At 38.1% G+C, this 23,589-nt stretch overlaps 1 protein-coding gene across 3 annotated transcripts in view; it reads left to right on the top strand.

Annotated features, from left to right (window-relative positions):
- Positions 1-469: 469 nt before the first annotated feature.
- Positions 470-23,589, top strand: part of SLC44A3 (solute carrier family 44 member 3) — a 100,544-nt gene continuing 77,424 nt past the window's right edge. For 2 of the 3 annotated variants that reach the window (XM_074262745.1, XM_074262747.1), the window contains exons 1-5: positions 470-676; positions 1,341-1,448; positions 5,985-6,127; positions 11,034-11,170; positions 12,221-12,314. In XM_074262745.1, the coding sequence (XP_074118846.1) occupies positions 650-676; positions 1,341-1,448; positions 5,985-6,127; positions 11,034-11,170; positions 12,221-12,314 (509 nt within the window). In that variant the 5' untranslated portion in view covers positions 470-649. The remainder of the gene's footprint in view (positions 677-1,340; positions 1,449-5,984; positions 6,128-11,033; positions 11,171-12,220; positions 12,315-23,589) is intronic. The other variant, XM_074262746.1, reaches the window with a different exon arrangement.

Raw genomic sequence — 23,589 nt, forward strand, 5'->3', positions numbered from 1 at the left:
TCATCCTAATATCACCCCCTGGCTTTCCCATTGAAGAAACTGAAGCCCATTGAGTAAAATGTTTTGTTCAAAGTCTAACAGGTAAGTACATGGCATCGGCGGGGATTTGATCACAGGACATCCCCCGCAACGTGCTGCTTCTCCACAATCACACTAGTATGTTAAGAAGTAGGACTTGTACTCAGATCTCTTCTGCATCCACGTTCAGGTACTTTCCCACTCCTTCCAACAATATTAGTTCCAGAAAAACATGGGTTTCTGTATTTATTCTCAGGCACGGTGTTCAGGAAAGGCAGAAAACCTCCCAGATCTCCAGTCTTTCCCCTCGCTCCCCTCCTCGGGTATGAAATTTCCGGGACTGAGGAGAGAGCCTGGTCCCGGTCCGTTGACGACTTCCGAAGTCACCTGGCTCCCAGAGGCAGGCGGGGAGGTGGGGCTCAGAGATGCTGAGGCGGGGCTCGGGAAAGGCGGAGAGAGGTGCGAGCGGTGGCCACGTGGAGGCGCTGGCCGCCCGGCTCCACCCTCTGCAGCCACGGCGACCACCTGCGGGCAGCTCTGCCTGCAGCTCATGCGGCTCCGGGTACGGGGCACAGGCGGGGGTGGCCCCGGCTTCTAGTCCCCAGCGGCGGGTGGCCAGCCCGTAGGCAGGATGTCGTGCTTCGGAGGGGAGTACCTGGTAAGCACCCGCGGAGAGCCTGCAGGGAGTGGGTGGGCATCGGGGCCCGCACCTGCTGTCCCTTTGCATCCCGGGGGAAGGGGCGAGGGAGCGGGGAGCGGCGGAGCAAAGCGCGTCCGGAACCCCAGTCTGCTGAACTGTGGGGCGTAGCCACTCCTGCTGCTGCAAAACTTTCTGGCTACCTGTAAGTCTGTGGCCTAATTTGCACGCTCCACTCCCTTTCTCCCCCCCCTCCCCGCTCCCCCACACACCTACTTTCATACTTTAGGGACAACATCTGTGGGTAGGAGATCTGGAATAAGGGACCCCGTTCTTGCCCTTGATGATGGCATAGAGCCATAGGCTTGGAGTTAAAGCTGCATACAGGTGTATGGAGCTGCGGCGAGCAGGTGGTATAATAACAACAACAATAACAATTAGGATTTATATAGCATGTTAAAATTTGTACAGCGAATGGAGCTTTCAAAAATGATTTCTGAACAGCAGTTATTCCCTGTATTTTATTTCTGCTATTAATGAATAAAAAAAGTTAAAGCTTCAATTTCATTTCCTGGGGTTGGGTTGGAAAGTTGAGACCCACGTGGTTACTAATCCTCTACTAGTGCTGTTGCTTTTTATTCCCGCCCCCTCCCTCACCCCTTATATTTTTCCCTTGCTCTGAAAGGTTTCTGCGGAAGAAAACCCGAGACCGAGAGAGTGGAGACCCCAGATTTATAGAAAATGTACAGATCCAGCCTGGTTAATCCTGTTCTTTCTTTTTTGGGCTGGTTTGGTAAGTCTGTTGGGTAGAGGGAGGAGGGAAAGGTGGAGAAGGAAGATATATATGAAATGATGCATCTAAATTAGAACTCTGGTTCTTGTGTCTGGAAGGGCCTCAAGGCCTGAGTTCTATGATTCTACAAAGCTGGATATATTCTACAGTGATAATTTTTTTTTTTTTTTGGTAACTAGCTTTATAAAAATATAAATGCTAGTGCTTATGTGGCCATTAGGTGCTTAATAAATGTGTATTGTATTGTGCAGCTGATCCTGAGGAATCTTGTTGGAAATTTCCTGTGGTTTGTGACCTGAACTCATATGAAATTTTCTCCTGATGCCCTTCTGCCAGATCTTAATGGGAGACTCTCTAAGGGACACTGGCACTGGAGTTTACCAAGTGATAATGTCATCCAGTCTTCATTTTGTTTTCTGTGGGGATATGTGCTTATCCTCTTACCACCGGAGATTGCTGACTGAGAATACTGATTGATTCACAGAATGTGATCTGGGATTTCCCTTTTTATTGAAAGGAAAAATGGAATCCAGAGAAAAGAATTATGGAAGGCAACCTGGCATAGTGATGAGAAGTATGTTAGATTTATAACCAGAGCATTAGTATCCAGTTGGAATTAAGAGTTTTTACTACTTATCAGTCCTGTGACCTTGAGCCTGTTCACTTTCACTTTGGGGGCTCAGTTTCCTCATCTGTAAAATGAGGGACTGGTCTAGATACCCTCAGAAGTCCCTGCTTCCTCTCAAACCACAATTCTAATTGTCACTCATTTTGATTACTCACTTGGCAGTTAAAACTGAGACAAACCCTGGGAGAGTATCCAAGTGACTCTTTGGGGAGTTGTCTTGGACACACACACCTTTTGATATTTTGTGCCTTGAGCTTGTTAAAAACGCCCTGGCCCTCACTTTAAGGTGAATGGTACTGATTCCCCATCCCATCCTCCCTCACTTCCCCGACCCACAACTGCCTCTCTGCTCCTTTCCGGCATAGACTATAAAAGTTCATGGGCTTCCTCCAGCAAAGGTGAATTCAGAATTATACCAATTCATATGATTATTTGCAGGAAGAGTTTGTAGGATTACTACAGAGGGTCCCTCTCTCTCTTCTCAAAAATCCACCTTGTGTGGAAAATGAAAAGAGCTCTTTTATTCATTGAAAACAAGAGGGACTAGCCTTACCTGGTCCGGGCATGCTACCTGCTATCTTGTCAATGATTAATTCTGAAAGCAATGGAACAGCTTCCAAGACCTGTGCACCTGGAATGAGATCCCTGTTGCTTAGAGCCCGGTTGGCATTGAATGTGTGCAGGTGCCACTTTTGTCCTCCTTTAACACTGGTAAAGATATTGTTGACTCTGCTAATTGGTTTCCAACAAGACAGTGTAATGCAGGGGAAGAGGGTTGGTTTTGGAATTGGTACAGTTCTAATCTCAAATTGAGGCACTCCCCACTCACTACCCATGTGACATTAGGTCAATAACAACAATAACAATAATGTTAGCTTTTATGTAATGCTTTAAGATTTTCAAAGAGTTTTACATGTGTTATCACATTTGGTTCAAATAAAAACTCTATCAGGTTGGTGCCATATTTAAAAAAAATTTTTTTAATAATGGCTTTTTATTTTCAAAATACATGCAGTGATAGTTTTCAATATTTACCCTTGTAAAACCTTGTGTTCCTAATTTCTCTCCCTCCCACTCCACTCCAGGCAGAAAGTTATCTAATATAGGTTAAACTTGTGCAATTCTTTATTTATTTATTTATTTTAAAATTAATTTTATAATTATAAAATTATTAAACAAATTTTTTCACAGTACTATAACATTATCCCTTGTATTCATTTTTTCCAAATTTTCCCCTCTCTCCCTCTACTCCCTCCCCTAGATGACAGGCAATCCCATACATATTACAAAACATGTGCAATTCTTCTAGACATATTTCCACATTTATCATGCTGCAGAAGAAAAATCAGATCAAAAAGGGGAAAAAGTGAGAAAGAAAAAAAACAACAAATAAACAACAACAACAAAAGATGAAAATACTATGTTGTGATATTGGATGCTATTATTATCCCCATTTTACAGATGAGAAAACTGAGACCAACCCAAGTTAAATGACTTGTTTGGGTTCACATATTTATGACGTGTCTGTGGCAGGAGTTGAATGCAATGTGTTCAGTTGACTCTAGTCCATTCTGTTCCCTAGGCCACCTCCTTTCCTCCTCTCTGGGCTTCAGTTTCCCCATCTATAAAATGAGAAGTTTGTACTAGATCAGGGCTTCTTAAACTTTTTTCTCTCATGACCCCTTTTTGCCCCCAAATTTTTTACATGGCCCCAAATATATAGAAATATAAAATAGGTATACAAATCAAACATTTGCTGATAATAAATCACAATTTCATGACCCTTACATTAAATTATGGGACCCTATGTGGGGTGGGGAACCACTGTTTAAAAAATTGGGGACTAGATGACTTCTAAATTACCAGATCAAAAGCTTTCATCATGCCAATTGTGAACAATTAGTACACCTGATTTAGGAATTCAGAAAATTGGGGTTAAAAGTCTTATTTTTCTCATCTTTAAAATTAAGGGATTGTATTAGATCACCTCAGAATCCCCTTCCTACTCTAAACCTATCATCTTATGCAACATATGTAGAAATAAAATAAAATATTCTAAATAGATGAAAAATTTTGAGGGTGAGAGTTTCAGGGTATCTAAGGGGTTTTTTTTTTGGGGGGGGAGAGTGGCAAGGGAAGTAACAGTCAAGTATTTAAGTAGTGGTCTACTGGAAAGAGCTAGTGTAACATTCCTTCAGATGTATCACTAATTTTCCCCACATTTATATGTCTTTCTACATTATTTAGTGTGTGTGTTGACATTTAAACACAAGCAAGTACAGAGCTGCACAGAGCTGCTTTCTCTCACAAATGGTCATTTTAATCTTCAGCTTTCAGTTCCAAACCATTCTGGGAAAGAATCCTTAACTAACAAGGCCTTCACTTTCCTAAATCAGAGCTTTGGGAAAAGGATAAGCTGACTGCTTCTGGTAGGGGCCAGCAGAGTGCACCCTATTAGGGCCAACACAGAAAGTCCTGAGGCTAGGAGAGAGAGGAAAAAAGTGCCTATAGAATGTACTCAGTGTGGATTAAAGCATAGTATTTTCTCTTTTTTTGTTGTTTTTGTGTGTTTGTTTGTTTTTTTTTTTTCTTGTGGATTTTTTTCCCTTTTGATCTGATTTTTTGCAACATGCTGAATATGGAAATATGTTAGAAGAAGTGCATATATTGAAACTATATCATATTGCTTGTTGATTTTGGTGGGGAGGAAAAAATTTTAGAACACAAGATTTTACAAAAAGTGAATGTTTAAAACTATCTTTACATGTATTTGAAAAATATTATTGAAAAAAAAATTTATTCCATCTCACTGATGGGAGGAACTCATGACTTTGAATGGTCTCTTCCAAAATAAAGGTCTGTGTTAACCAGCCTTACTGTCTGAATTTACACTAATTTTTTCAAAGGAAAAAGAATCCCAAATAAGGAGAGGAGAATTAGAAGGTAGAAGCACAACTCTCTACAGGTAATCCAGGAACAAGTAGGAGAGAAATTTATTCATGCAAATGAATCAAAAACAATAACAACCAATACATGGTGCTTTAAAGTTTGCACAGCACTTTATGTAGATTTTCTTATTTGATCCTCACAACAGGCCTGTGTGTACTCACATAATATTATTATTCCTGTGCTCCTTTGAATGAATCCATTTTATGGATGAGGAACTTGAATCCTGATTCAAAGTTCAAGTCTTCCTATCTCCCAAGCCCAATTTAAGAATTACCAAGTCTTGAGTAGGATTTCTTTCTTTCTTTCTTTTTTTTTTTTTTAGATAATTGGGATTAAGTTACTTGCTCAGGATCATGCAGCTAGGAAGTATTAAATGTCTAAGTCCAAATTTGAATTCAGATCCTCCTGACTCAAGGATCAGTGCTCTATCTTACTGTACCATCTAGCAAACTCTGAAATTATTTGCTCTTGAGTAAAACTGGGTAAGGAGAAAATTTCCTTATACCTAAAGATAAAAAGATTCAATGAAATCCAGCTATCTTATTAGATTTTTTAAAAAATATTTTTAAAGTATAGCTTATTATAAGCAAAGGATCATGAAGCTGAAACGGAATATGGGGAAGGGTGTAATGCTACTTATTAAAAGAGAGAATTAGGATGATGATATGAGTGGTATAGTTTAAAGACCTCTAGCTCTTCAGGCAAAGGAACTGTGTTCAAATCCTGCACCTTTCATAATTTCTACCCATGTGAGACTGAGATCCTTGGGTCCTCTTTCCTTATCTATCAAAGGAGGGAGTTGGGCTAAGCTGGCCTTTGAGATCCCTTCCAATTGGAAATCCGTGACCCTATGATGAGATTTCCCTTTTCACAGCAAAGTTTCTCTGACTTTTAGAGATGAGTTTTGTGAGGATAAGGCTGACCTTCATTCAACCCTTGTTCTCTTGGGTTTGACCTAGGCATTCATCATGGGCTATTCTGTAATTGCTGGAGCTGCAGAAAGACTGGTCTTTGGCTATGACAGTTATGGGAACGTGTGTGGCAAGAAGAACTCTCCTGTGGAAGGGGCCCCTCTTTCTGGACAGGACATGACTAAAAAAAAGTAAGTGCCTGCATCAGTTTCTTAAATAGCTCTGAGACCATCATCCCTGATTCAGGTAGTGACCATGATGATGATGATGCTTCTATAGCAATGTGTGTTTTGCAATTGGATTATAAAGGAAAGATGAACGAGGATGATCAGTAGCCTGCCATGTGCCAACAAATATCTCATTTGATCCTTACAACAGTGCAATGTAGGTACCATATTGTCCCTATTTCACAAATGAGGAAAACAAAGGTGAAGTGTCTTGCCAAGCTCACTCAGTAGATATCTGAAGGTAGCTCTGAAGTCAGTTCTTCCTAACTGCAAGTCCACCATTCTATCCTCTGTGCCACCTAGCTGTCTTTAATTATTCATCGTAGATCTAAGACTATCTGGAACCTCATCTAATCTCATCCCCTCTTATTACAAATGATGAATCTGAAACCCAGAGTGACTAAGTGTTTTACCAAATGTACCCAGCTAGTAGTCATCAGTGATGAAATTTTAATCTAGATCCTTTGACTCCAGAGTCTACTTAATCCTTTCACTCAACAAACACTAGTTAATCTCTTCCTAGAGGAAGACCCTGTATCCCTGTCTCACACAAAAAAGGGGAAAATTACATAGAATCATAGAATTTCAAATTGGAAGAGACCTCAGCCATCTATTCATACCCAACCCATACCAGAAAGGAACCTCCACTTATAAATCCTAAAAGAAGTGGATAATAATAATAATAATAATAACAACAACAACAACAACTAATTAATTAGCAATATAAGGTTAGCAGACAGATCCTACATGAAGACCTCCAAGGAAGGCAAGAACACTGCCTCCCAAAGTAGCCCATTTGGCTAAACATAGCTTTGCCTTCAGGGAGCATACAGTCTAGTGGGGAGGAAACAACGCTAACATTAGGTAATATACAAGTAGATGCAAAGGAAAGGTTGGGGAAAATATCAAGGAAAGCTTTATAGAGGGGGAAATTTCAATAGACAGCAATATAAACTTTTTCTAGACATTAAACAAGAAGAACATGTCAAGTCTGGCTAAAGAGAATAGCACAAAATAAAGTAGAAAAGTTAGATCCAATGTAGAGGGCCTTGAAAGTCTGTTAAGAATTTTGCATTTTACTCCATAGGGAATAGGAAGCTATAAACACTCAAGCACAGAAATATGTTATGATCATATCTGCCAAAAAGGTTATTTTGACAGTGATGTGAAGGAGAGATGGTCCATTAGAAAGCTGTTTCTTGCTATAGTCTTTTTGAAGAGTGATGGATGCTAAATTAAAATAATTATGGGAGGATTGTAAAAAAGTGGACAGAGGAGAGAGAGTCAAGATAGAATTCATAAGTCTTTCAAGTTGATTCAACATATCAGGATGAGGGAGGAGGAAGAGCCAAAGATAAATCTGAAATTTGGGGCTTGGGTGACTGGGAGATGGGTGGCGCCATAAATAGAAATGGAAAAATTAGGAGGAAGGTCATGAGAAGTTGGAAGAGACATCAGGAGTTACTTAGTTCAATTTATAGCCCGAAAGGAATCCCATTACAACATACCCCAATGAATGGTCATCTTCAGGGTGTTTGCTTGAATACCTCTAAAGATAGAGTATGTGTTTCATTCCAAGGATATATCCCAAGGCAATCCATTCCACTTTGAGATAGTTTTCTTTGTTATAAAAGTTTTTCTGAGTCTGCCCTTTGGGTTCAACGATTAAAATCTAACCTCTCTTATACATGACATCCTTTCAAGATGGGAAGATGACTTCTGTTTTAGACAGAGTTTGAAATATCAAGGGGATGTCCAGGTGGAAAGGGTAACATTCAGCAAGAAGTTGGAAAAATAAGGTTAAAGTTCAGTGAGATTCTTATGAATCTAGCCAGAAGACTAGAGTAGATTGCCTCAAAAGATAATATAAGCAGAAGAGAAGTAAGTATTTATAAAGGAGAAGGTGGGAAAGAGAAAGTGAGATACCAGATAAAGAACTACTAAATAGAACTATGTATAGAATTATATATATGTGTGTGCGTGTATGTGTATGTATATATATGTGTGTGTGTATGTATATATATTTGTACATGTATACATATAACAGATGCATATATGTGTCTAATTGTCATCTCTAAGGTAGGGAGAGAGGGGAAAAGAAATTTAAATGATAACTTTATTGTATTTTTAAAAGGAATAGCAAATTGTACATAATATATTTACAAGTTTTATGCAGTTTTTAATTATATTAATAATAAAATTAATTAATTTTAATTATCATGGAAATGCTTGTTTGAGCCCATAAATTAAAAATAGAATAAATAATTTTTTTCAAAAAAAGTTTTGGGGTAAAAAGAGAGGGTAAGAGAAAAAAAGAACCAGAGAGATGAACCACAAAAGAAGGTAGGGTACATGAAAGTTTTATCATAGAAGGTCAAAGAACAAAAATTCATCAGTAGTCTATGAGATCAGATGTTATGGAATGGAATTGATTTAGAGCTAAGATCTTAGAAGGGACCTTAGAAGTCACTGAGTTCAGTCCCTCATTTTATAGCTGAGGAAACTGAGGATGAAAGAAATTAAGCCCTGAGTCACAGATTTCATAAGTACCTGAAGCTAGATTTGAATTCAAATCTTGCTGATTGCTGGAAGGTACAGCAAGGTGGAATCATAAATAGAGCACTGGGCTTGGAGCCAGGAAGACTCATCTTTATGATTTCAAATCTGGCTTCAAAGGACTTTGTAATTGTATGATAAGGGGTAAGTCACAACTCTGTTTACCTCATTTCCTCATCTGTCAAATGAGCTAGAGAAGAAAATAGCAAATTACTCCAGTATTTCCAACAAGAAAACTCCTAGTGGAATCTGGAAGAATCAGATGTGACTTAAAAACAACTCAGTAACAGTAACAAACAACAACTTCCCCTATTACAGACTCACTAGTTAAGGGAACTTGTGAAGGGGCTTTTTGGATTAGAGAATCAGGAAGCCTGGGAAAGAACAGTTTCGGGAAACTGAGGATAGAAACTCATTTTAAGGGAGAGAGGAATGACTAAGTAGATAGTTTTTTTTTTTTTAATTGAGGCAGCTAACATCAGCATCAAGAACTTTTTGGGGGACTTTGGGAGTAAAGTGAAGAAGAAGGGATACAACAACTTGAGGAGGTGGTAATAGAGAAGACAATTGTGGTCAAGAGAAATATATGGTGGTAGGGTTCTAAAAGATGGGAGTCCTGAATGTATTAGTGGGCAGAAGGAAAGGAACATGGCTGGTGGTGGTTTTGAGACTCCTCTATCCCTGGCAGTAGCATTGGGGAGTATTGAAGTGGTCAGGAGGGAGAGGGAAGGAAAGGGAATGTTTCTGCCCGGTGAAGGAGGATGCCCAACCTCAATCACATGAATTTGCTCTACCTAGACCAAGCCCCAAATACAGCTCCAAGAGTTTTTTGAATGCAGGAGGGGAAAGCATGTAGGGCTAACCTACACAAAATGTACACGTGTTTGGAAATATCTACTTATGTGAGTGCTTTTGTGCAAGAGGAATGAGTCTGTTGTTCCTCTCTGTCCTGTCCCTTGCCCCTGTCCCTAAGTTCTCCTCCCCTCCTCTCTGCAGAAAGTTGTTATGTGAAAACTTATTTGCACATATTCACGTTTAAAATATATCTTGTTTTAGTTTGGAATTTGTAATCTTATTCATGTGGGAACTGTCAGCATGGAATCTACCTCTTTAGACACAGAGCAGCAACTCACTTGTAGTTTACAGTTTTAGAAAGTTTAGAGAAACATCTCACCCCACCCTGCTACTCTGCCTCCAGTCACATTATCATTCTATGTAAGAGGCAGAACCTGAAGTCTGGCCTTATTTCATTCAATTCCAGCATGCTACCTCTTTATTTTATTCAGTCAACAAGGACTTATGTGCTATTATGCCTTATTATATTATAAACTTTATTTTTATAAATAGTATAAACATTAATCCATGATAAAGACTATATATAATATAAACTAAATATTAATATAATAAGCTTTATTATGTATTATTATCTGCTAGGCACTGAAGACACAAGATCAAAGAATTAAACAATCCTTACTCCCAGAATTACCAGAATAAGGTGTTTTCTCCCAGAATAAGGGAGAAAACAAATCCATATATAAGTATGTTTTAGGCAACTGTCTCCAGGCTGTATTTAGTAGCTACTTTTGATCTGGATCACAGACTCATGGGACCAAAAGGATCTTAGAGATCATCTAAAAGGAAGGAAGTGAGCATTTATTAAGTGATTACTGTGTCAAGCACTGTCGCAAGTCTCTGTCTCTCTCTCTGTTTCTGTCTCTGTCTGTCTCTCTCTCACACACACATACACACACATATTTATGTATATGTATGTGTGTGTGTGTGTATAATTTGATCATCAAAACAACCATAGGAGGTAGATGCTGTTATACCCATTCAAGAATTCAGAAACGAGTCAATCAAGAAGTAATGAGTGTCTGAGGCTGGACTCTATCTACTATATTACCTTGTGGCATTATTTAATCCCATCCATTTATTTTATAAATCCAGATCCAGAGTTACACAAGTGCAAATGTCTTGGTGCAGATATTAAGTTTGGAAGCATAGAAATGATAATGTTGGGACCATGTGAACTTTATTTTTTAGTACCCAGTATAGATATCATGGGATCATAGACTCAGTTTAGAGTAGTTTGCCATTTCTTTTTCCAGCTCATTTTACAGATGAGGAAACAAAGAGGGTTAAGTGATTTGCCTAGGGTTGCCCAGCTGATAAGTGTCCGAGGCTGAATTTGAACTCGGGTCTTTTGGACTCCAGGCCAAACAGCTCTAACCTAGTTGCCCACAAATACTTTAAAGGCTACAGTTAAAAAATAACAAGAAAAATGACCTCAAACATAATTCTCTCCTCTCCCTAGGCATGTATTCTTTATGAATTCCTGTAATTTGGAAACCAAAGACCTCAAAATCAATTCCATTGCTCTCTGTGTATCCAGTTGTCCTGAAGAACAATTAGACACCCTGGAAGACATCCAGCTCTTCGCCAAGAACAATGGTAGGAATTAGGCAGCACAGACTGGCCTCCCCCTTCCCTTACCTATCTGAAACTTAAGAAGTGTGACATGCAGTCCTATTCATGAGGGGGGATATTGCAAGCTGAGTTTCTTGGGGTGGATAATAGAGGTGATAGATTTCTCTATAGTTTGTCCAGTTTTATCTAGATTAATCTGAAACATTAGTTCCTCTTTGTATGTGTGTTTAAGGTTGGGGAACATTTCTTCTCCTATGGAAATTGCCACATATCCATGGGAGAAGATTGCCACTATTCAACAAGTGTACCAGTATATATGTAACTGATTTATTACTGAACAGAACAGTGGGGAGAGTGGGTTAATTCAAAGGAAGTATGTTAATTCAAAGAAGGAAAGGAAGAGAAGTCTCTGAAGTTAGATTATGAAGAAATATCCTTATTTTGTCTGTAGTAGCACAATACAATACTCATGAAACTCAGATCTTTCTTTTCTCCCCAAAATAACTGTCTTATGCTGCAGAGTAGTATTTAAGTATCAAAATTAGAATTTTATTTGAGTTTCTTTGCCGCCAAAACTTCAGATAGTATGCCAAAATTTATATTCCATTTCCAACTCCAAAAAAAGTATTCTTCCTCCTGTACCACCCAGTTGGAGTACCTAGAACACTACATAGACCTTTAAATCTGGCTTTAACTATTTTATACCTAACTAGCTGTTCAATCCTGGCCAAGTCATTTAACCCTGATTGCCTCACCAAAAAAAAAAAAAAAAAAAAAAATTGAAAAGAGGGCTAGCCATAGGTAGAAGGGACATCTCAATTGACTTGAATCCTAATCAACCATCATCCTTGGGCTCACTCACTCACTGTTTCACCTGCTGTTCAATAAAGGGGGAAAATCAATGTCTCAGAACAAGGGAATTGATACTATCTGACATGAGAGACAACCATCTGCTAGACATGTTGAAGGGAAGATTTCCTCCTGAGCAGGATTCAAGCTAAATCACTGAAATACAAATAAACTCTCAGAACCCACCCAACTCACCAGATTCTCATCTATGTTTTGTGCTTTTAGGTTCATTCCTTTGTGTTTATAACTTGAATTCTGTCAACTACACCCAAAATCCAAGTGCTGCCTCATTGTGCCCGAGGCTACCTGTTCCACCAAGGTAAGATGTTGCCTAGACAGTCATAGCCCATTAGGGTGGAAAAGATCATAGTATCCTAGGTTTAGAGCTAGCTTGAAGGGGCTTCAGAAACCATCTAGGCCAACCTCTGATTTTACAGATGAACCTGAGGTCCAGAGAGATTAAATTTGAAGATTAATTTATCCAAAGTCTATCAAAGTAGTATTTAAGTATCAAAATTAGAATTTTATTTGGGTTTCTTTGCCACCAAAACTTCAGATAGTATGCCAAAATTTATATTCCATTTCAAATGGTAAGAAATGGAGACCACTCACACACAAGGACCCCTGCAGGCTACATATTAACTTAGAAAACCATTTATTAACATTATTTATGTTCTATTGTTGTTGTTGTTGTTTTTAATTTTGTTAACTACTTCCCTTTAATGTTGTTCAAGCTTCACTTGAGAATGTTGAGAGCAGATGTTTGGCTCCTCTAATCTAGTCCAATGCATAAAATCAGCTCAAAAATGAAAAAACTGATTTGTCTGAAGTCATATTACAAGAAAGAGGCAGATCCAGGGATGCTGGTGGACTAGATTTCTAATCTATTTCCACTGTGATAACAATAGAATTCTCAATATTTTTTTAATCTTAGGATCCCTTTACAATCTTACAAACTGTACTCAAAGAAGTTTGGTTTATGTAGGTTATATCTATTGATATTTGCCATACCAGATATTAAAAGTGATTCAAATTTAAATATTTATTTGTTTAAAATAACCATTACACATCTATTACATGATAACATGAATATCATTTTTTTTTTTTGGAAAGTAACTATGCTTTCCAAAACAAAATTTCACAGGCAGCTAGATGGCACAGTGGATAAAGCACTGGCCCTGAAGTGAAGAGCACCTGAGTTCAAATCTGGCCTCAGACACTTAACACTTCCTAGTTGTATGACCCTGAGCAAGTCACTTAACCCCAGTTGCCTCAGGGGTGGGGGGTGGGGGGGAATTCTTTTCTAAAGAAGAATGGTGTTTTTAAAATTCTCTTTATAGAAGATTATTCAAGTTCTTTTATCCACTTCTGCATTCAATATGTTGCTTTAGTTGAAAAATTAAAGAAAAACTGACCTGAGAGATACATAGTAGGAAAAGGAAATAATTATTTATATATGCAAACAGTGTTTTAACATTATGAAAATTATTTTTAACTTGAAGACTCTCAGAAAGGATCCCTTGACCTCTATGTGTCTGAAGACCATACATTGTGAACTGTTAGACTACAGTATTCATTGAATGTCTGCTTGAGTCAAGCCCAGGACTAGATAATTTGGAGATACAGAAAGATATGTTTTCCTGCCCTCCGGAGCAAGTTAAATGCTAGTAATAACAATGAGAACTCCATAATGCAAGAAACAATTTCTGCTTATGCAATTTAGAAAATTGAGCTAAGGGTGGATAGATTTCATGCTTACATTCACCTGGCTAAGAAGCTAATAAGTGTTAAATCAAACCATTAAGCAACAAGATGTTGGATAGTACAAGGTGGTATAAGGGAGGACCTTTTAGTTCTCCCCACTCATCCTATGACCACCTCAACTGAGAGGCAGTAAGGGAGGAGAAAACCACCTGTTCCTCTCCCCATCCTGTGCCTACTGAACATCAGAGATAAATGCTACATTTATTGTCTGCTCAAGGCCACTTTGTTTATAGACACACCCTCTATACAAGTTACCTTGTACAATGTTATTTTGCAATACCATCATTAATATATTGTTACCTCAATTAAATTTTAGACCTGTAGCCAGTCAAAAGAGATTAGCTTTTTATTACAAAAGAAAGTTCAGTTTGAGGGTTAAAAATGATATTTCTGTCAAGAAATCATTGTGAAAGAGGTCAGTGAAACTTTTTTTTTTTCCAGAAGGGAAGTTTAGTCAAACAATGCTTATAAACCAAGAGTGTCTGTGTCGGTTGGACTTATGAGGTGTAGATCCTGGTGGTCAGGTTGTAAAATATAGATATTGTAGTGTAGTGTGATGGGTAACTAGATGACACAATGGATAGAACACCAGGTCTGGGTTAGGAAGACATCTTTCTGAATTTAAATTCACCCTCAGACACTAGCTGTGTAACACTGGGCAAGTCACTGAATCCTGTTTGACTCAGTTTTCTCATATATAAAATAAACTGAAGAAGAAAATGGCAAACCACTCCAATATCTTTTTGCCAAGAAAACCTGAAACGGGGTCAAAAAAGTCAGATATGACTGAAGAGTATAGTATATAATGTCTAAAATTTAGATATTAGCATAGTGCTTGCACATAGTAAGCATTATATAAACAAACTATATAAAAATAATTATCAGTAACAGTAGTAATAGTAATAGTAAGTACTATATTAATGTCAGCAATTATCAGTAGTGTAGTAATGTAATACTACCATATATAAATATATAAATGTTAACAATTATAAGTAGTAGTAGTACTACTACTAGGAAGCATTATATAAATGTTAGCAATTATCAGTAGTAGTAGTACTAGTAATAGTAGTAGTAGTACTCAGTATAAACATTAGTAATTATCAGTAGTAGTAGTAGTAGTAGTAATAATAGTGGAAGAAAAGAGTTGTCCTTAGAGTCAGGAAAAGATAGACTCAAGTCTTTCCTTGGACACACAGTGACAGTGTGATCCTAGAAAACTTTCTAAAACATTTATAGGGTACTTCAACACTGGCAAAGCACTTTATATCTGTTATCTTATTTGATTCTTACAACCCTGAGAGATAGATGTTATTAGCCCTATTTTACAGTTGAGGAAACTGAGTCAGCAGGAAGTTATAGTGACTTGCCCAAAATCACACAGCTAGTAAATTTCTGAGGCAGAATTTGAATTCAAATCTTTGCATCTCCAAGTTCAGTGCCCTATCCCATAAAAACGTGACTGCCTTTATAGGATAAACAATCCATTAAGTTGATCCATCAATACATATATCTTGACCAAATGCTATAGGTGGATAATGAACTAGCTCCCAAATTGAATAATTGCAGAATAGACAGCAATAGCATTTGAGAAACTACTCAATACTTCAAGGATTCCCAGATTTTTCTTCCTACCTCCCCAAAGCCCATTTTCCCAGCAATATTTTTCTCCCAGTGATCCTAGCTTCCTTGGCTAAGAGTCATGGAACACTATGGAGGTGACCCGGAAGGCAAAAGAATGATGCATGGGGAGAACAAGTCAGCTGTAGGATTCAACCAATAATTCCGTTATAGGTCAGAAACAGCATCAAAAATACCAACTAGCTCTTGTATGAAGGGGTCAGTCACATAGCAAGAGTAAAGGATAGCAGCTAGGAATCCATGAAATAATCATTGGAAAACCTATAATGTAGTGGGTAGATTTCCTATGGAGGTTCTATGGAAAGTCTCAAATAAGAATCAAATGGAGTAAAAGACACGAAGGGATTGTAATCTTTGTGGAAAGGACCTTGGAAATCATAGGATCATAGATTTAAAACTAGAAATTACCTTAGAAGTTATTGAATCCAACCCCTTTATTTTGCAGATAGGGAAACTAAGACTAGGAAGCAGGGAGGCAAGTGACTTAGAGTCACAAAGCTTTTGTAAGAGAGCTAGTTAAGGATTTGAACACAGATCTTTGGAATCATAAATCCAACTCTCTTTCTATCATAACAGGCTTTCATTTACATTAGTAAGAGGCAGAGTTCTCACTGATGAGATCACAGATTCATTGAAGGATGAATATTTGTAATATATTGTACATAAATCACACTATGAAAGTTCTGAAATTATTCTATAACATTGTCCAACCAAACTGTCCCTTATAATGCTAGTTACAGAACAGTTCTGGAGTTCCTTCCCTGAATGATGATTAGGAGGGCTGGGGTGAAAGTAGGACTAGTGGTCTAGAGGGTGCTACTATTCCCAGGCCTCTTATACTTAAATACCTTTTTGAAGGCAGTGGGTGATAAGGAAAGTGAGCCCTATCTTTATGATAGTTTCTCTTCTCAGTGATGGGTGTTGAGGGGCTAGGCTCAAAGTAGGTTTTGTAATTTAAGAACACTATTTTTCCCAAGGCAATTTGGTTCTGAATCTTGGGCTGCCTCTATCAGAGGCTGAGGAGAGACAGTATGGTGGCGATAGTACTTTGACTTATCTCTCTCTCTCTTCCTCAGAGATTTTTGCCACTTTACCTAGACCTGTATATCTCTTTATCTTATCCATAAATATAGCTTTTATCAGCATTAAATAGTGAAAGGACATGGACCTGTGTTTTTGTTGATATTATTCCAAAAAAGAAATGCACCAGTGCAGGTCAGTACCTTCTCTACAATTTAGATTCTTAAGAAGTTGCTTAGAGCACTGAGAGGTTAAATGATTGGCCCAGGATCATATAATCATCTATATATATCTGGATCCAGATCTTCCTGATTTTGAGACCACCTTATTTTGTCACTTTGCCTCTCAATTCCAAATGCTTCACTAAAATCTAGTTGAATTATGTCAACAATATTCCCTTAATCTACTAATCAAGTGACATTCTCCATGAAAGTCGTGCTGACTTTATATCACTGCTTCCTTTTCTAGATGTTCACTAATCATCTCTTTAATAGTATTTTATAAATTTTATCTGGAATCAAATTCAAGCTCAATGGTCTATAGTGTGATCTTATTCTCTTTTTTTGAGAACTAAGCTATTTGTCTTTTCAGTTCTCTGATACTTCTTCCACTTTCTATAATATTTCTTTCTTTAAAAAAAAAAAAAAAAAAAACAAGACCAAGCACCTCATAGGCATTCAGTAATAGAATTGGAGATCAAAGACTTCTGGAGTTGTCCTTGTGCTGTTTCTTCTAGAGTCAGTGCCGTTTGTCCTCAGTAAATCTGAGAGACAAGAACTATTGAAGAGGAAAGCAATCCACTCCCTTCCTCAGGAATGTCTTCTCCTTTGAGTCTCCTCTGAGATGTCAAACATACGTTGGTGAAATATAGCCGTGCTGGGGAAGAAAATAGCAAATGTCTTAATAGCTCACATCTAAGTCATACAACAGCTGGAGACAGAGAAATACAAAGAGTACTGCTTGAAACTGGTGAAGCAGTTAAAGGAGTATGGGTTTTTTTAAGTTGGAATGTAACCAGGGCTAACTGAACTTGTTCTTCTCACTGAACATGGGATTTGAATGCCACAGGAAGATTTGGGGCAGTGCCCCTGGATTTTTAATTTTCACTTGTTTTAATATAAACTTAATAACCATCACCAAGAACTACAAAATAAGAACACAGAAAGAAAGAATGAACTCTAACAAAAACCATTATTAGCATTTAAGAGAGTAAAAAAACAAACAAACAAATCAATGACAAGTGATAAATGTTGCCTTGGTTCTTCAACCAAATCTTTCTAAAATCCTGCTGGTTGGGGCTCCCCTTTCTTTAATTTGTCTTGTGATTTTTTTTCAGCCTAAAGCTATCCCAGAGGGCAGCTAAGTGTGCAGTAGATAGGGTAGCAGAACTGGAGTAAGGAGAACCTGAGTTTAAATGTGACCTCAATCACTACTTGTGTGACTCTGGGCACCTCACTTAACTCTGTTTGCCTCAGTTTCCTGAAAATCTGTAAAAATGAGCAGGAGAAGCAAATGGCAAACACCAAGTTATCTTTACCAAGAAAACCCCAAATGGGGTCACAAAGAGCTCCAGAAAAGGGACTGAACTGTGAGATTCCAGTCAATAACTTCCATGAAATACAGATGAGAATTTGTTCTGTAACTTATAAGAAAGTTATGGGGAATTGCTTTTGACTTACTTTCTCTTTTCCTACTGAATTGTGATAACAACTCTCATCTGTATAGTATTTTCATGTTTGCAAAAGTACTTAATGTTATCTCATTTGATCTCAACAAATACCTTCTGAGCGAGTTGCTATGCTCATTTTGCAGATGAGAAAACTGAGACTCGAAGAGATAAGGTGATTTGCCCAGCATCTCCCAGCCTAGAAAGTATGTGATGTGGAATTTAGGCATATACCTTTGAGCATTCTCTCCACTGTGACCTGTAATGTGTATTCATAAAGCTTTTTTCCTGCTGTATATTTTTAATTCAAAGCAAAACTAATAGTTAAAGTTCAGGTAGATAATCATACCAGAAGAATGAATTATCCATCTAATCCCATGCTGATTAAAAATAAATGTTCTATATCATACATTGCAGCTATGCCATGATCTCATTGCTCTCTTGTAAAACACTCAATCTCCTTGCTCTTTAAAGGAAGACCAAGATGAACAAATCCATTTCTGCCTCTTGAATGACTGACATTTCTTGAGCTGAAGGGGACTAAGATTATTTCCATAATTCTATCCCCTTTTATAGGCAGGTGGAGTAGGGTATTTTATTTTGGGCTGTGCTGCTAAGGTGTTTTTTTTCTTTTTCTGAGAGGCAAAAAATCTTATCCTGGCCTAACATTGGCAAGCCCAGGAGACTGTTAAATTTGAGATGTTTGGCTGTGGCACCAAAGGACATTTTCCAAATACTTCTCTCTGACTAAGCCAATTGTTTACTTTTTTTTTTTTTTAAATCGGTCATTGGGTTGGCTGATCCACCCTTTCCAGCAATGTCTGAAAATCAAGGACACCCTCCAGGTTTGTAGAGGCACAAAATCGCTTTGCTCAGTAATGGAAACATGGCTCAGCAGATAATACAAGAACCCAGTGCTTCTCTTTTCCCATCTTAACCTAACCAGTACTGTGTTTCAATTTTAAATATATAATAACTTAAGTTAGTAAGTACCTGCTATAATCAGGGCAGTCCTATGAGAAGGAGCTCAGTGTAATGGATAGAATTTTGCCTGTTATATTTACTAACCGTGTGACTAAAGACAAGTTATTTAATCTTTAGATGTCTCTGGCCACTCTTGAAATCTTTTTTTGTTTAGGGACATTTTGTTATTAAATAATCACCAGGAAGTTGTTTCTTAATGTGTCCAGGGCATTTAGTTCAGCCATTGATCTGTGCTGGGAATAGTGGGGGCAGAATTTGGCAGACAGTTGAGCATTTGCCCCCACAGATCAAAGTTGAGCATTCATCAGCTACCCTTGTGTAGAGAAATCAAGCGTAAGAATCTAGGAAACTAATTGTGAGGGTGGGGTTCAAGGAATTGGTCCAGCAAAGATAAGAAGATAACCTCTTCCATTTCTTCCTTTTTCTGAAAAAGAAGTGTTTTCTCTGTATCCCTCCCTCCAACTCCTCTTCTGGCAAGATATTCATGTCTGGAGAAGGGCCAGTGGTGCCTTCCTTGGGAACATATCTGACCCCCCAACTTTCTTTCAGTTTCATGGTCCTGTCTAGCTTCTATTACTTCCAGAGGTTTTGGCTTTGTAGGAGCTATGAGTACTGCTGGGTTCCAACTCCTTCAAAGTCATGGGGGGGCCCATGTGCATGAGAAAGGGTAAATCATGATTCTCTGAGTTAGGGCTTTGTAGATGTTAACCTCCATGGCATATGTGGTAAACAGGATTTACATACATCTGGGTCCTTCAGGGCCTCTGCAGATAAGGCTTTGCCTTTGCCTCACTTTATTACCAACATCTCAGTGTATCCCAGAAAATCTAGAGTACAGAAAGTGACAATACCAAGTAGCAAGGAATCCCACAAGATAATTCTGTTCAGGGTTGTTCCAGAGATACACTGTGTCATTCTCCTTAGGTCTTTTATCTATTAAGTCATAAATGGGCTTCAGTCATCATTGGGCACAAAATACCCAAACTGAGAATTTCCCATGCTACTTGGCTACAAAGACAGAGATGATAGGGTTCCTACTTTCAAGGAGCTTATATTCTACTGAGGAACACAGCGTGGACACAAATAAGTATGGTACAGAGGAAACTGAGGAAGGAAAAAGCTCTAATAATGGGAAAATGAGGGAGGCTTCACAGAAGAAAAGGAAACAACCAAAAAAAAACCCCAAAAACCTAACGCCCAAACAACCTGTTAATGTTACACAGTTAAAGATCTGTATGAAAGGGGTAACAATCTCTAGGGAAGAAAATCGAGGACCCCCTCATGCCCAGAGCTACGTACACTGCGGGTCTTCTTCTAGAGCAATTTCTGCTTTCCTTTTTCATTTCTCATTGCCCCCGAATTTCATTCAGCAACGGCATTCCAAGTTTTTTCTTCCCAGACTCAAAGCCATGATTACCAACTTCCTTCCCCTGCAGAGCTTTGTCATTAGTCCTTGCATACTTGCAGGAGGGGGTTATAGAAGGAAAACCAATCCTTCTTTTCAGGAAACTAAAAAGTCTTCTCTAAAGTTAAACAACACTGGTAGGACCTAAGAAAAGGAAGGTTATCCCAGCAGAGAGAACAGTGACCCTGGAGGAGAGTCACAGTAGTCCTCTTTCCCCAATGCAACCTCTCCATTCAACTTTTGCTGCTATTATTCAGCAAATTCTCCTGCAAATTCCACTCCATTAAAATATATTAACCAAGCCACATCTTGGAGGCAGCAAGGGGACATAGCAGATAAAGCACTGGACATTTGAGTCAGGAAGGCCGGAATTCAAGCTCAGCCTCACATACTTTCTAGATGTGTGACCCTGAGCTAGTCACTTAACCTTTAGCTGCCTCAGTTTCCTCATCTGGAAAATGGGTCTAATAATAGCATCTATCTCCCAAGATTGTTTGTGAGGAACAAATGAGATACTATTTGTAAAGCACTTTATAAACCTTACAACACTATATAAATGCTAGCTGGTGACATTGTTGTTTGTTCTCTCCTAGCCTCCAAGTTATTTCTCTCTTCTTAAAGAGTTCATTCCTATCTATAGCTGTCGTCTTCTCTTCCCCAACTCCTGTCCTTAATGAAGGCACTTCAGTATTGGTGATGATGCTCTCTCAAACATCCTGATTTCTTTTTTTTTTTTTTTTTTTTTTTTTTTAGTATAACATTTAAATTTTTTTATTATAGCTTTTTATTTACAAGATATATGCATAGGTGATTTTTCAGCATTAATGACTGCAAAATATTTTGTTCCAACTTTTTCCTTCCTTCCCCCCACCCCTTATGGCAGGTTGACCAATACATACATGTTAAATATGTGAAAGTATAAGTTAAATAAAATATATGTATACATGTCCAAACCGTTATTTTGCTGTACAAAAAAGAACCAAACTTTGAAATAGTGTACAATTAGCCTTGTGAAGGAAATCAAAAGTGCAGGCGGACAAAAAGAGAGGGATTGGGAATTCTATATAGTGGTTCTTAGTCATCTCCCAGAGTTCTTTCGCTGGGTGTTGCTGGTTCAGTTCATTACTGCTCTATTGGAACTAAACATCCTGATTTCTTAATTCTTTAGTCCTTTTGAATCCTATGATACACACATGCAGACATATGTGCAAGTATGCATATACTGCATTTTAGACATCCCTCTAAGCATTTTCTCAGTGCTGCAGTAGTGCCCTAACACTGTAAATTGAAGCAGAGTTTCTGAGCTTCATTGATAGAGGAAGTTTCCCAATTCAAAAATTTCCTGTGTTAGGGAAATAACAAGATCAATCCTTCTCCTCTATGAAATTTTTACGTATGCATATATATAGTTTTTCAAGATAATGACAAAATTGCTCAGTGAACTTGTACTTCTTTTTGCTTATGTGAATTTTTAAAAAGTTTCATTGATCCCTTTTTGGGAGAATACCCACTCCCTCTATCCCTTTCTCTGCTTATTATGCCCTCCAAAAAGATATCCTCCTTTATAAAGTCAAGGAAAAAAAAATCAACTCATTGGCCATATCTGCAGATCACAGATATGTTGAGTGGTCTTCCTGTGGTGTTGAATAGGATGGAGGGGAGAGAGAGGAAGAAGAGGGAAGAGGAAGAGGAGAAGAAGGAAGGAAGGAAGGAAGGAAGGAAGGAAGGAAGGAAGGAAGGAAGGAAGGAAGGAAGGAAGGAAGGAAGGAAGGAAGAAAAGAAAGAGAGAAAGAAAGAAAGAAAGAAAGAAAGAGAGAGAGAGAGAGAGAGAGAAAGAAAGAAAGAAAGAAAGAAAGAAAGAAAGAAAGAAAGAAAGAAAGAAAGAAAGAAAGAAAGAAAGAAAAAGAAAGAAAGAAAGAAAGAAAGAAAGAAAGAAAGAAAGAGCAAAAGGAAGAAGAGGAGGAGCAGGAAGGAAGGAAAAAAGAGAGAGAGAAAGGTGGTTTGTTAGGAGAGAGAAAAGGGGTCAGACAAATAGAAGAGTGATATAGTGGTGAAGTTATAACTGAGAATGAGGTAGAAAAGAGAGAAAGGAGGATAAATATATAAAATAATGGAAAATGGCATCCTAAAGTGACTTGCAGCTATTCCAGTGCTCCTTGAAATTGAATTACCTTAATATGAAAATGAGACCACACCAGGCTCAAGATCAAGTGAGTTAGAGCAGTTGGTGTCTTGGGGTTTTTTGAGTGGCTGCACTGAATAGAACAAAACTCTTTAAGTAGTTTGCAGATAGAGAGAGCCTGGCCATGGTATCATTTATTCCAAGTACTGTCTTGTTAATTCATTCGTTATTTGATTATATATTTAATTGTGTATGTTAAAAGGCTCCTAATTTAGTTCATCAGATACTTAATGGATACCCCCTGTATGCAGGGCTTTGAAGATCCAAAGGCAAAAACATATTAATCCCTGCTCTCAAGGACCTTATAAAATTCCTCTGGGGAGATATCACATATACACAAATAAAAGCAAAATTGTTTGAAGTAGAATGCTCTGACACTTGGGAGAATCATGAAAGGTTCATAAAGTCAAGCTTTGAATGGAAGACAAGGATTCTGAATGGCAGATATGAAAAGGGATTGCATTCTAGGTAATGGGGTATTAGCTGGGCAGAGAGAAGCTTTTGGAAACTACAGAAGTGAAACTAGTACTGAGGCATCACTACTGAGATCACGGGATCTGGGGTACTTATATAGCTCCCTGTTCTGTACCCAGGCATGCAGTTTAGATTGAGTTCAGTCCTAGGAGGAGCACATCTTCACTTAAAATGGTTAAGATCCCTTTCTCAAATTCTTAAACTTGTTAAATTCTCATCCCAACACCTTAGGAAAAAATTGCTTCAAGCTTGGGTGATAGCTCATATCTAGATCTCCTTAAAGTAAGAACTTAGAAAGGAATCCAGTGTATAATATGAATCAGTTGTGGGACAAATAATTTATTCCTTCACACAAGAGGAATGCTCAGTACAAGACATTCCATAACCATGAATGAACAGAATGAAACAGATTCAGAAACTTCTAACTATTGTTATAGTCTCTTATTATAGTCAAAATATAA

The sequence above is a fragment of the Sminthopsis crassicaudata genome, chromosome 4, assembly GCF_048593235.1.
Source record: "Sminthopsis crassicaudata isolate SCR6 chromosome 4, ASM4859323v1, whole genome shotgun sequence".
Taxonomy (NCBI): Eukaryota; Metazoa; Chordata; class Mammalia; order Dasyuromorphia; family Dasyuridae; genus Sminthopsis; species Sminthopsis crassicaudata.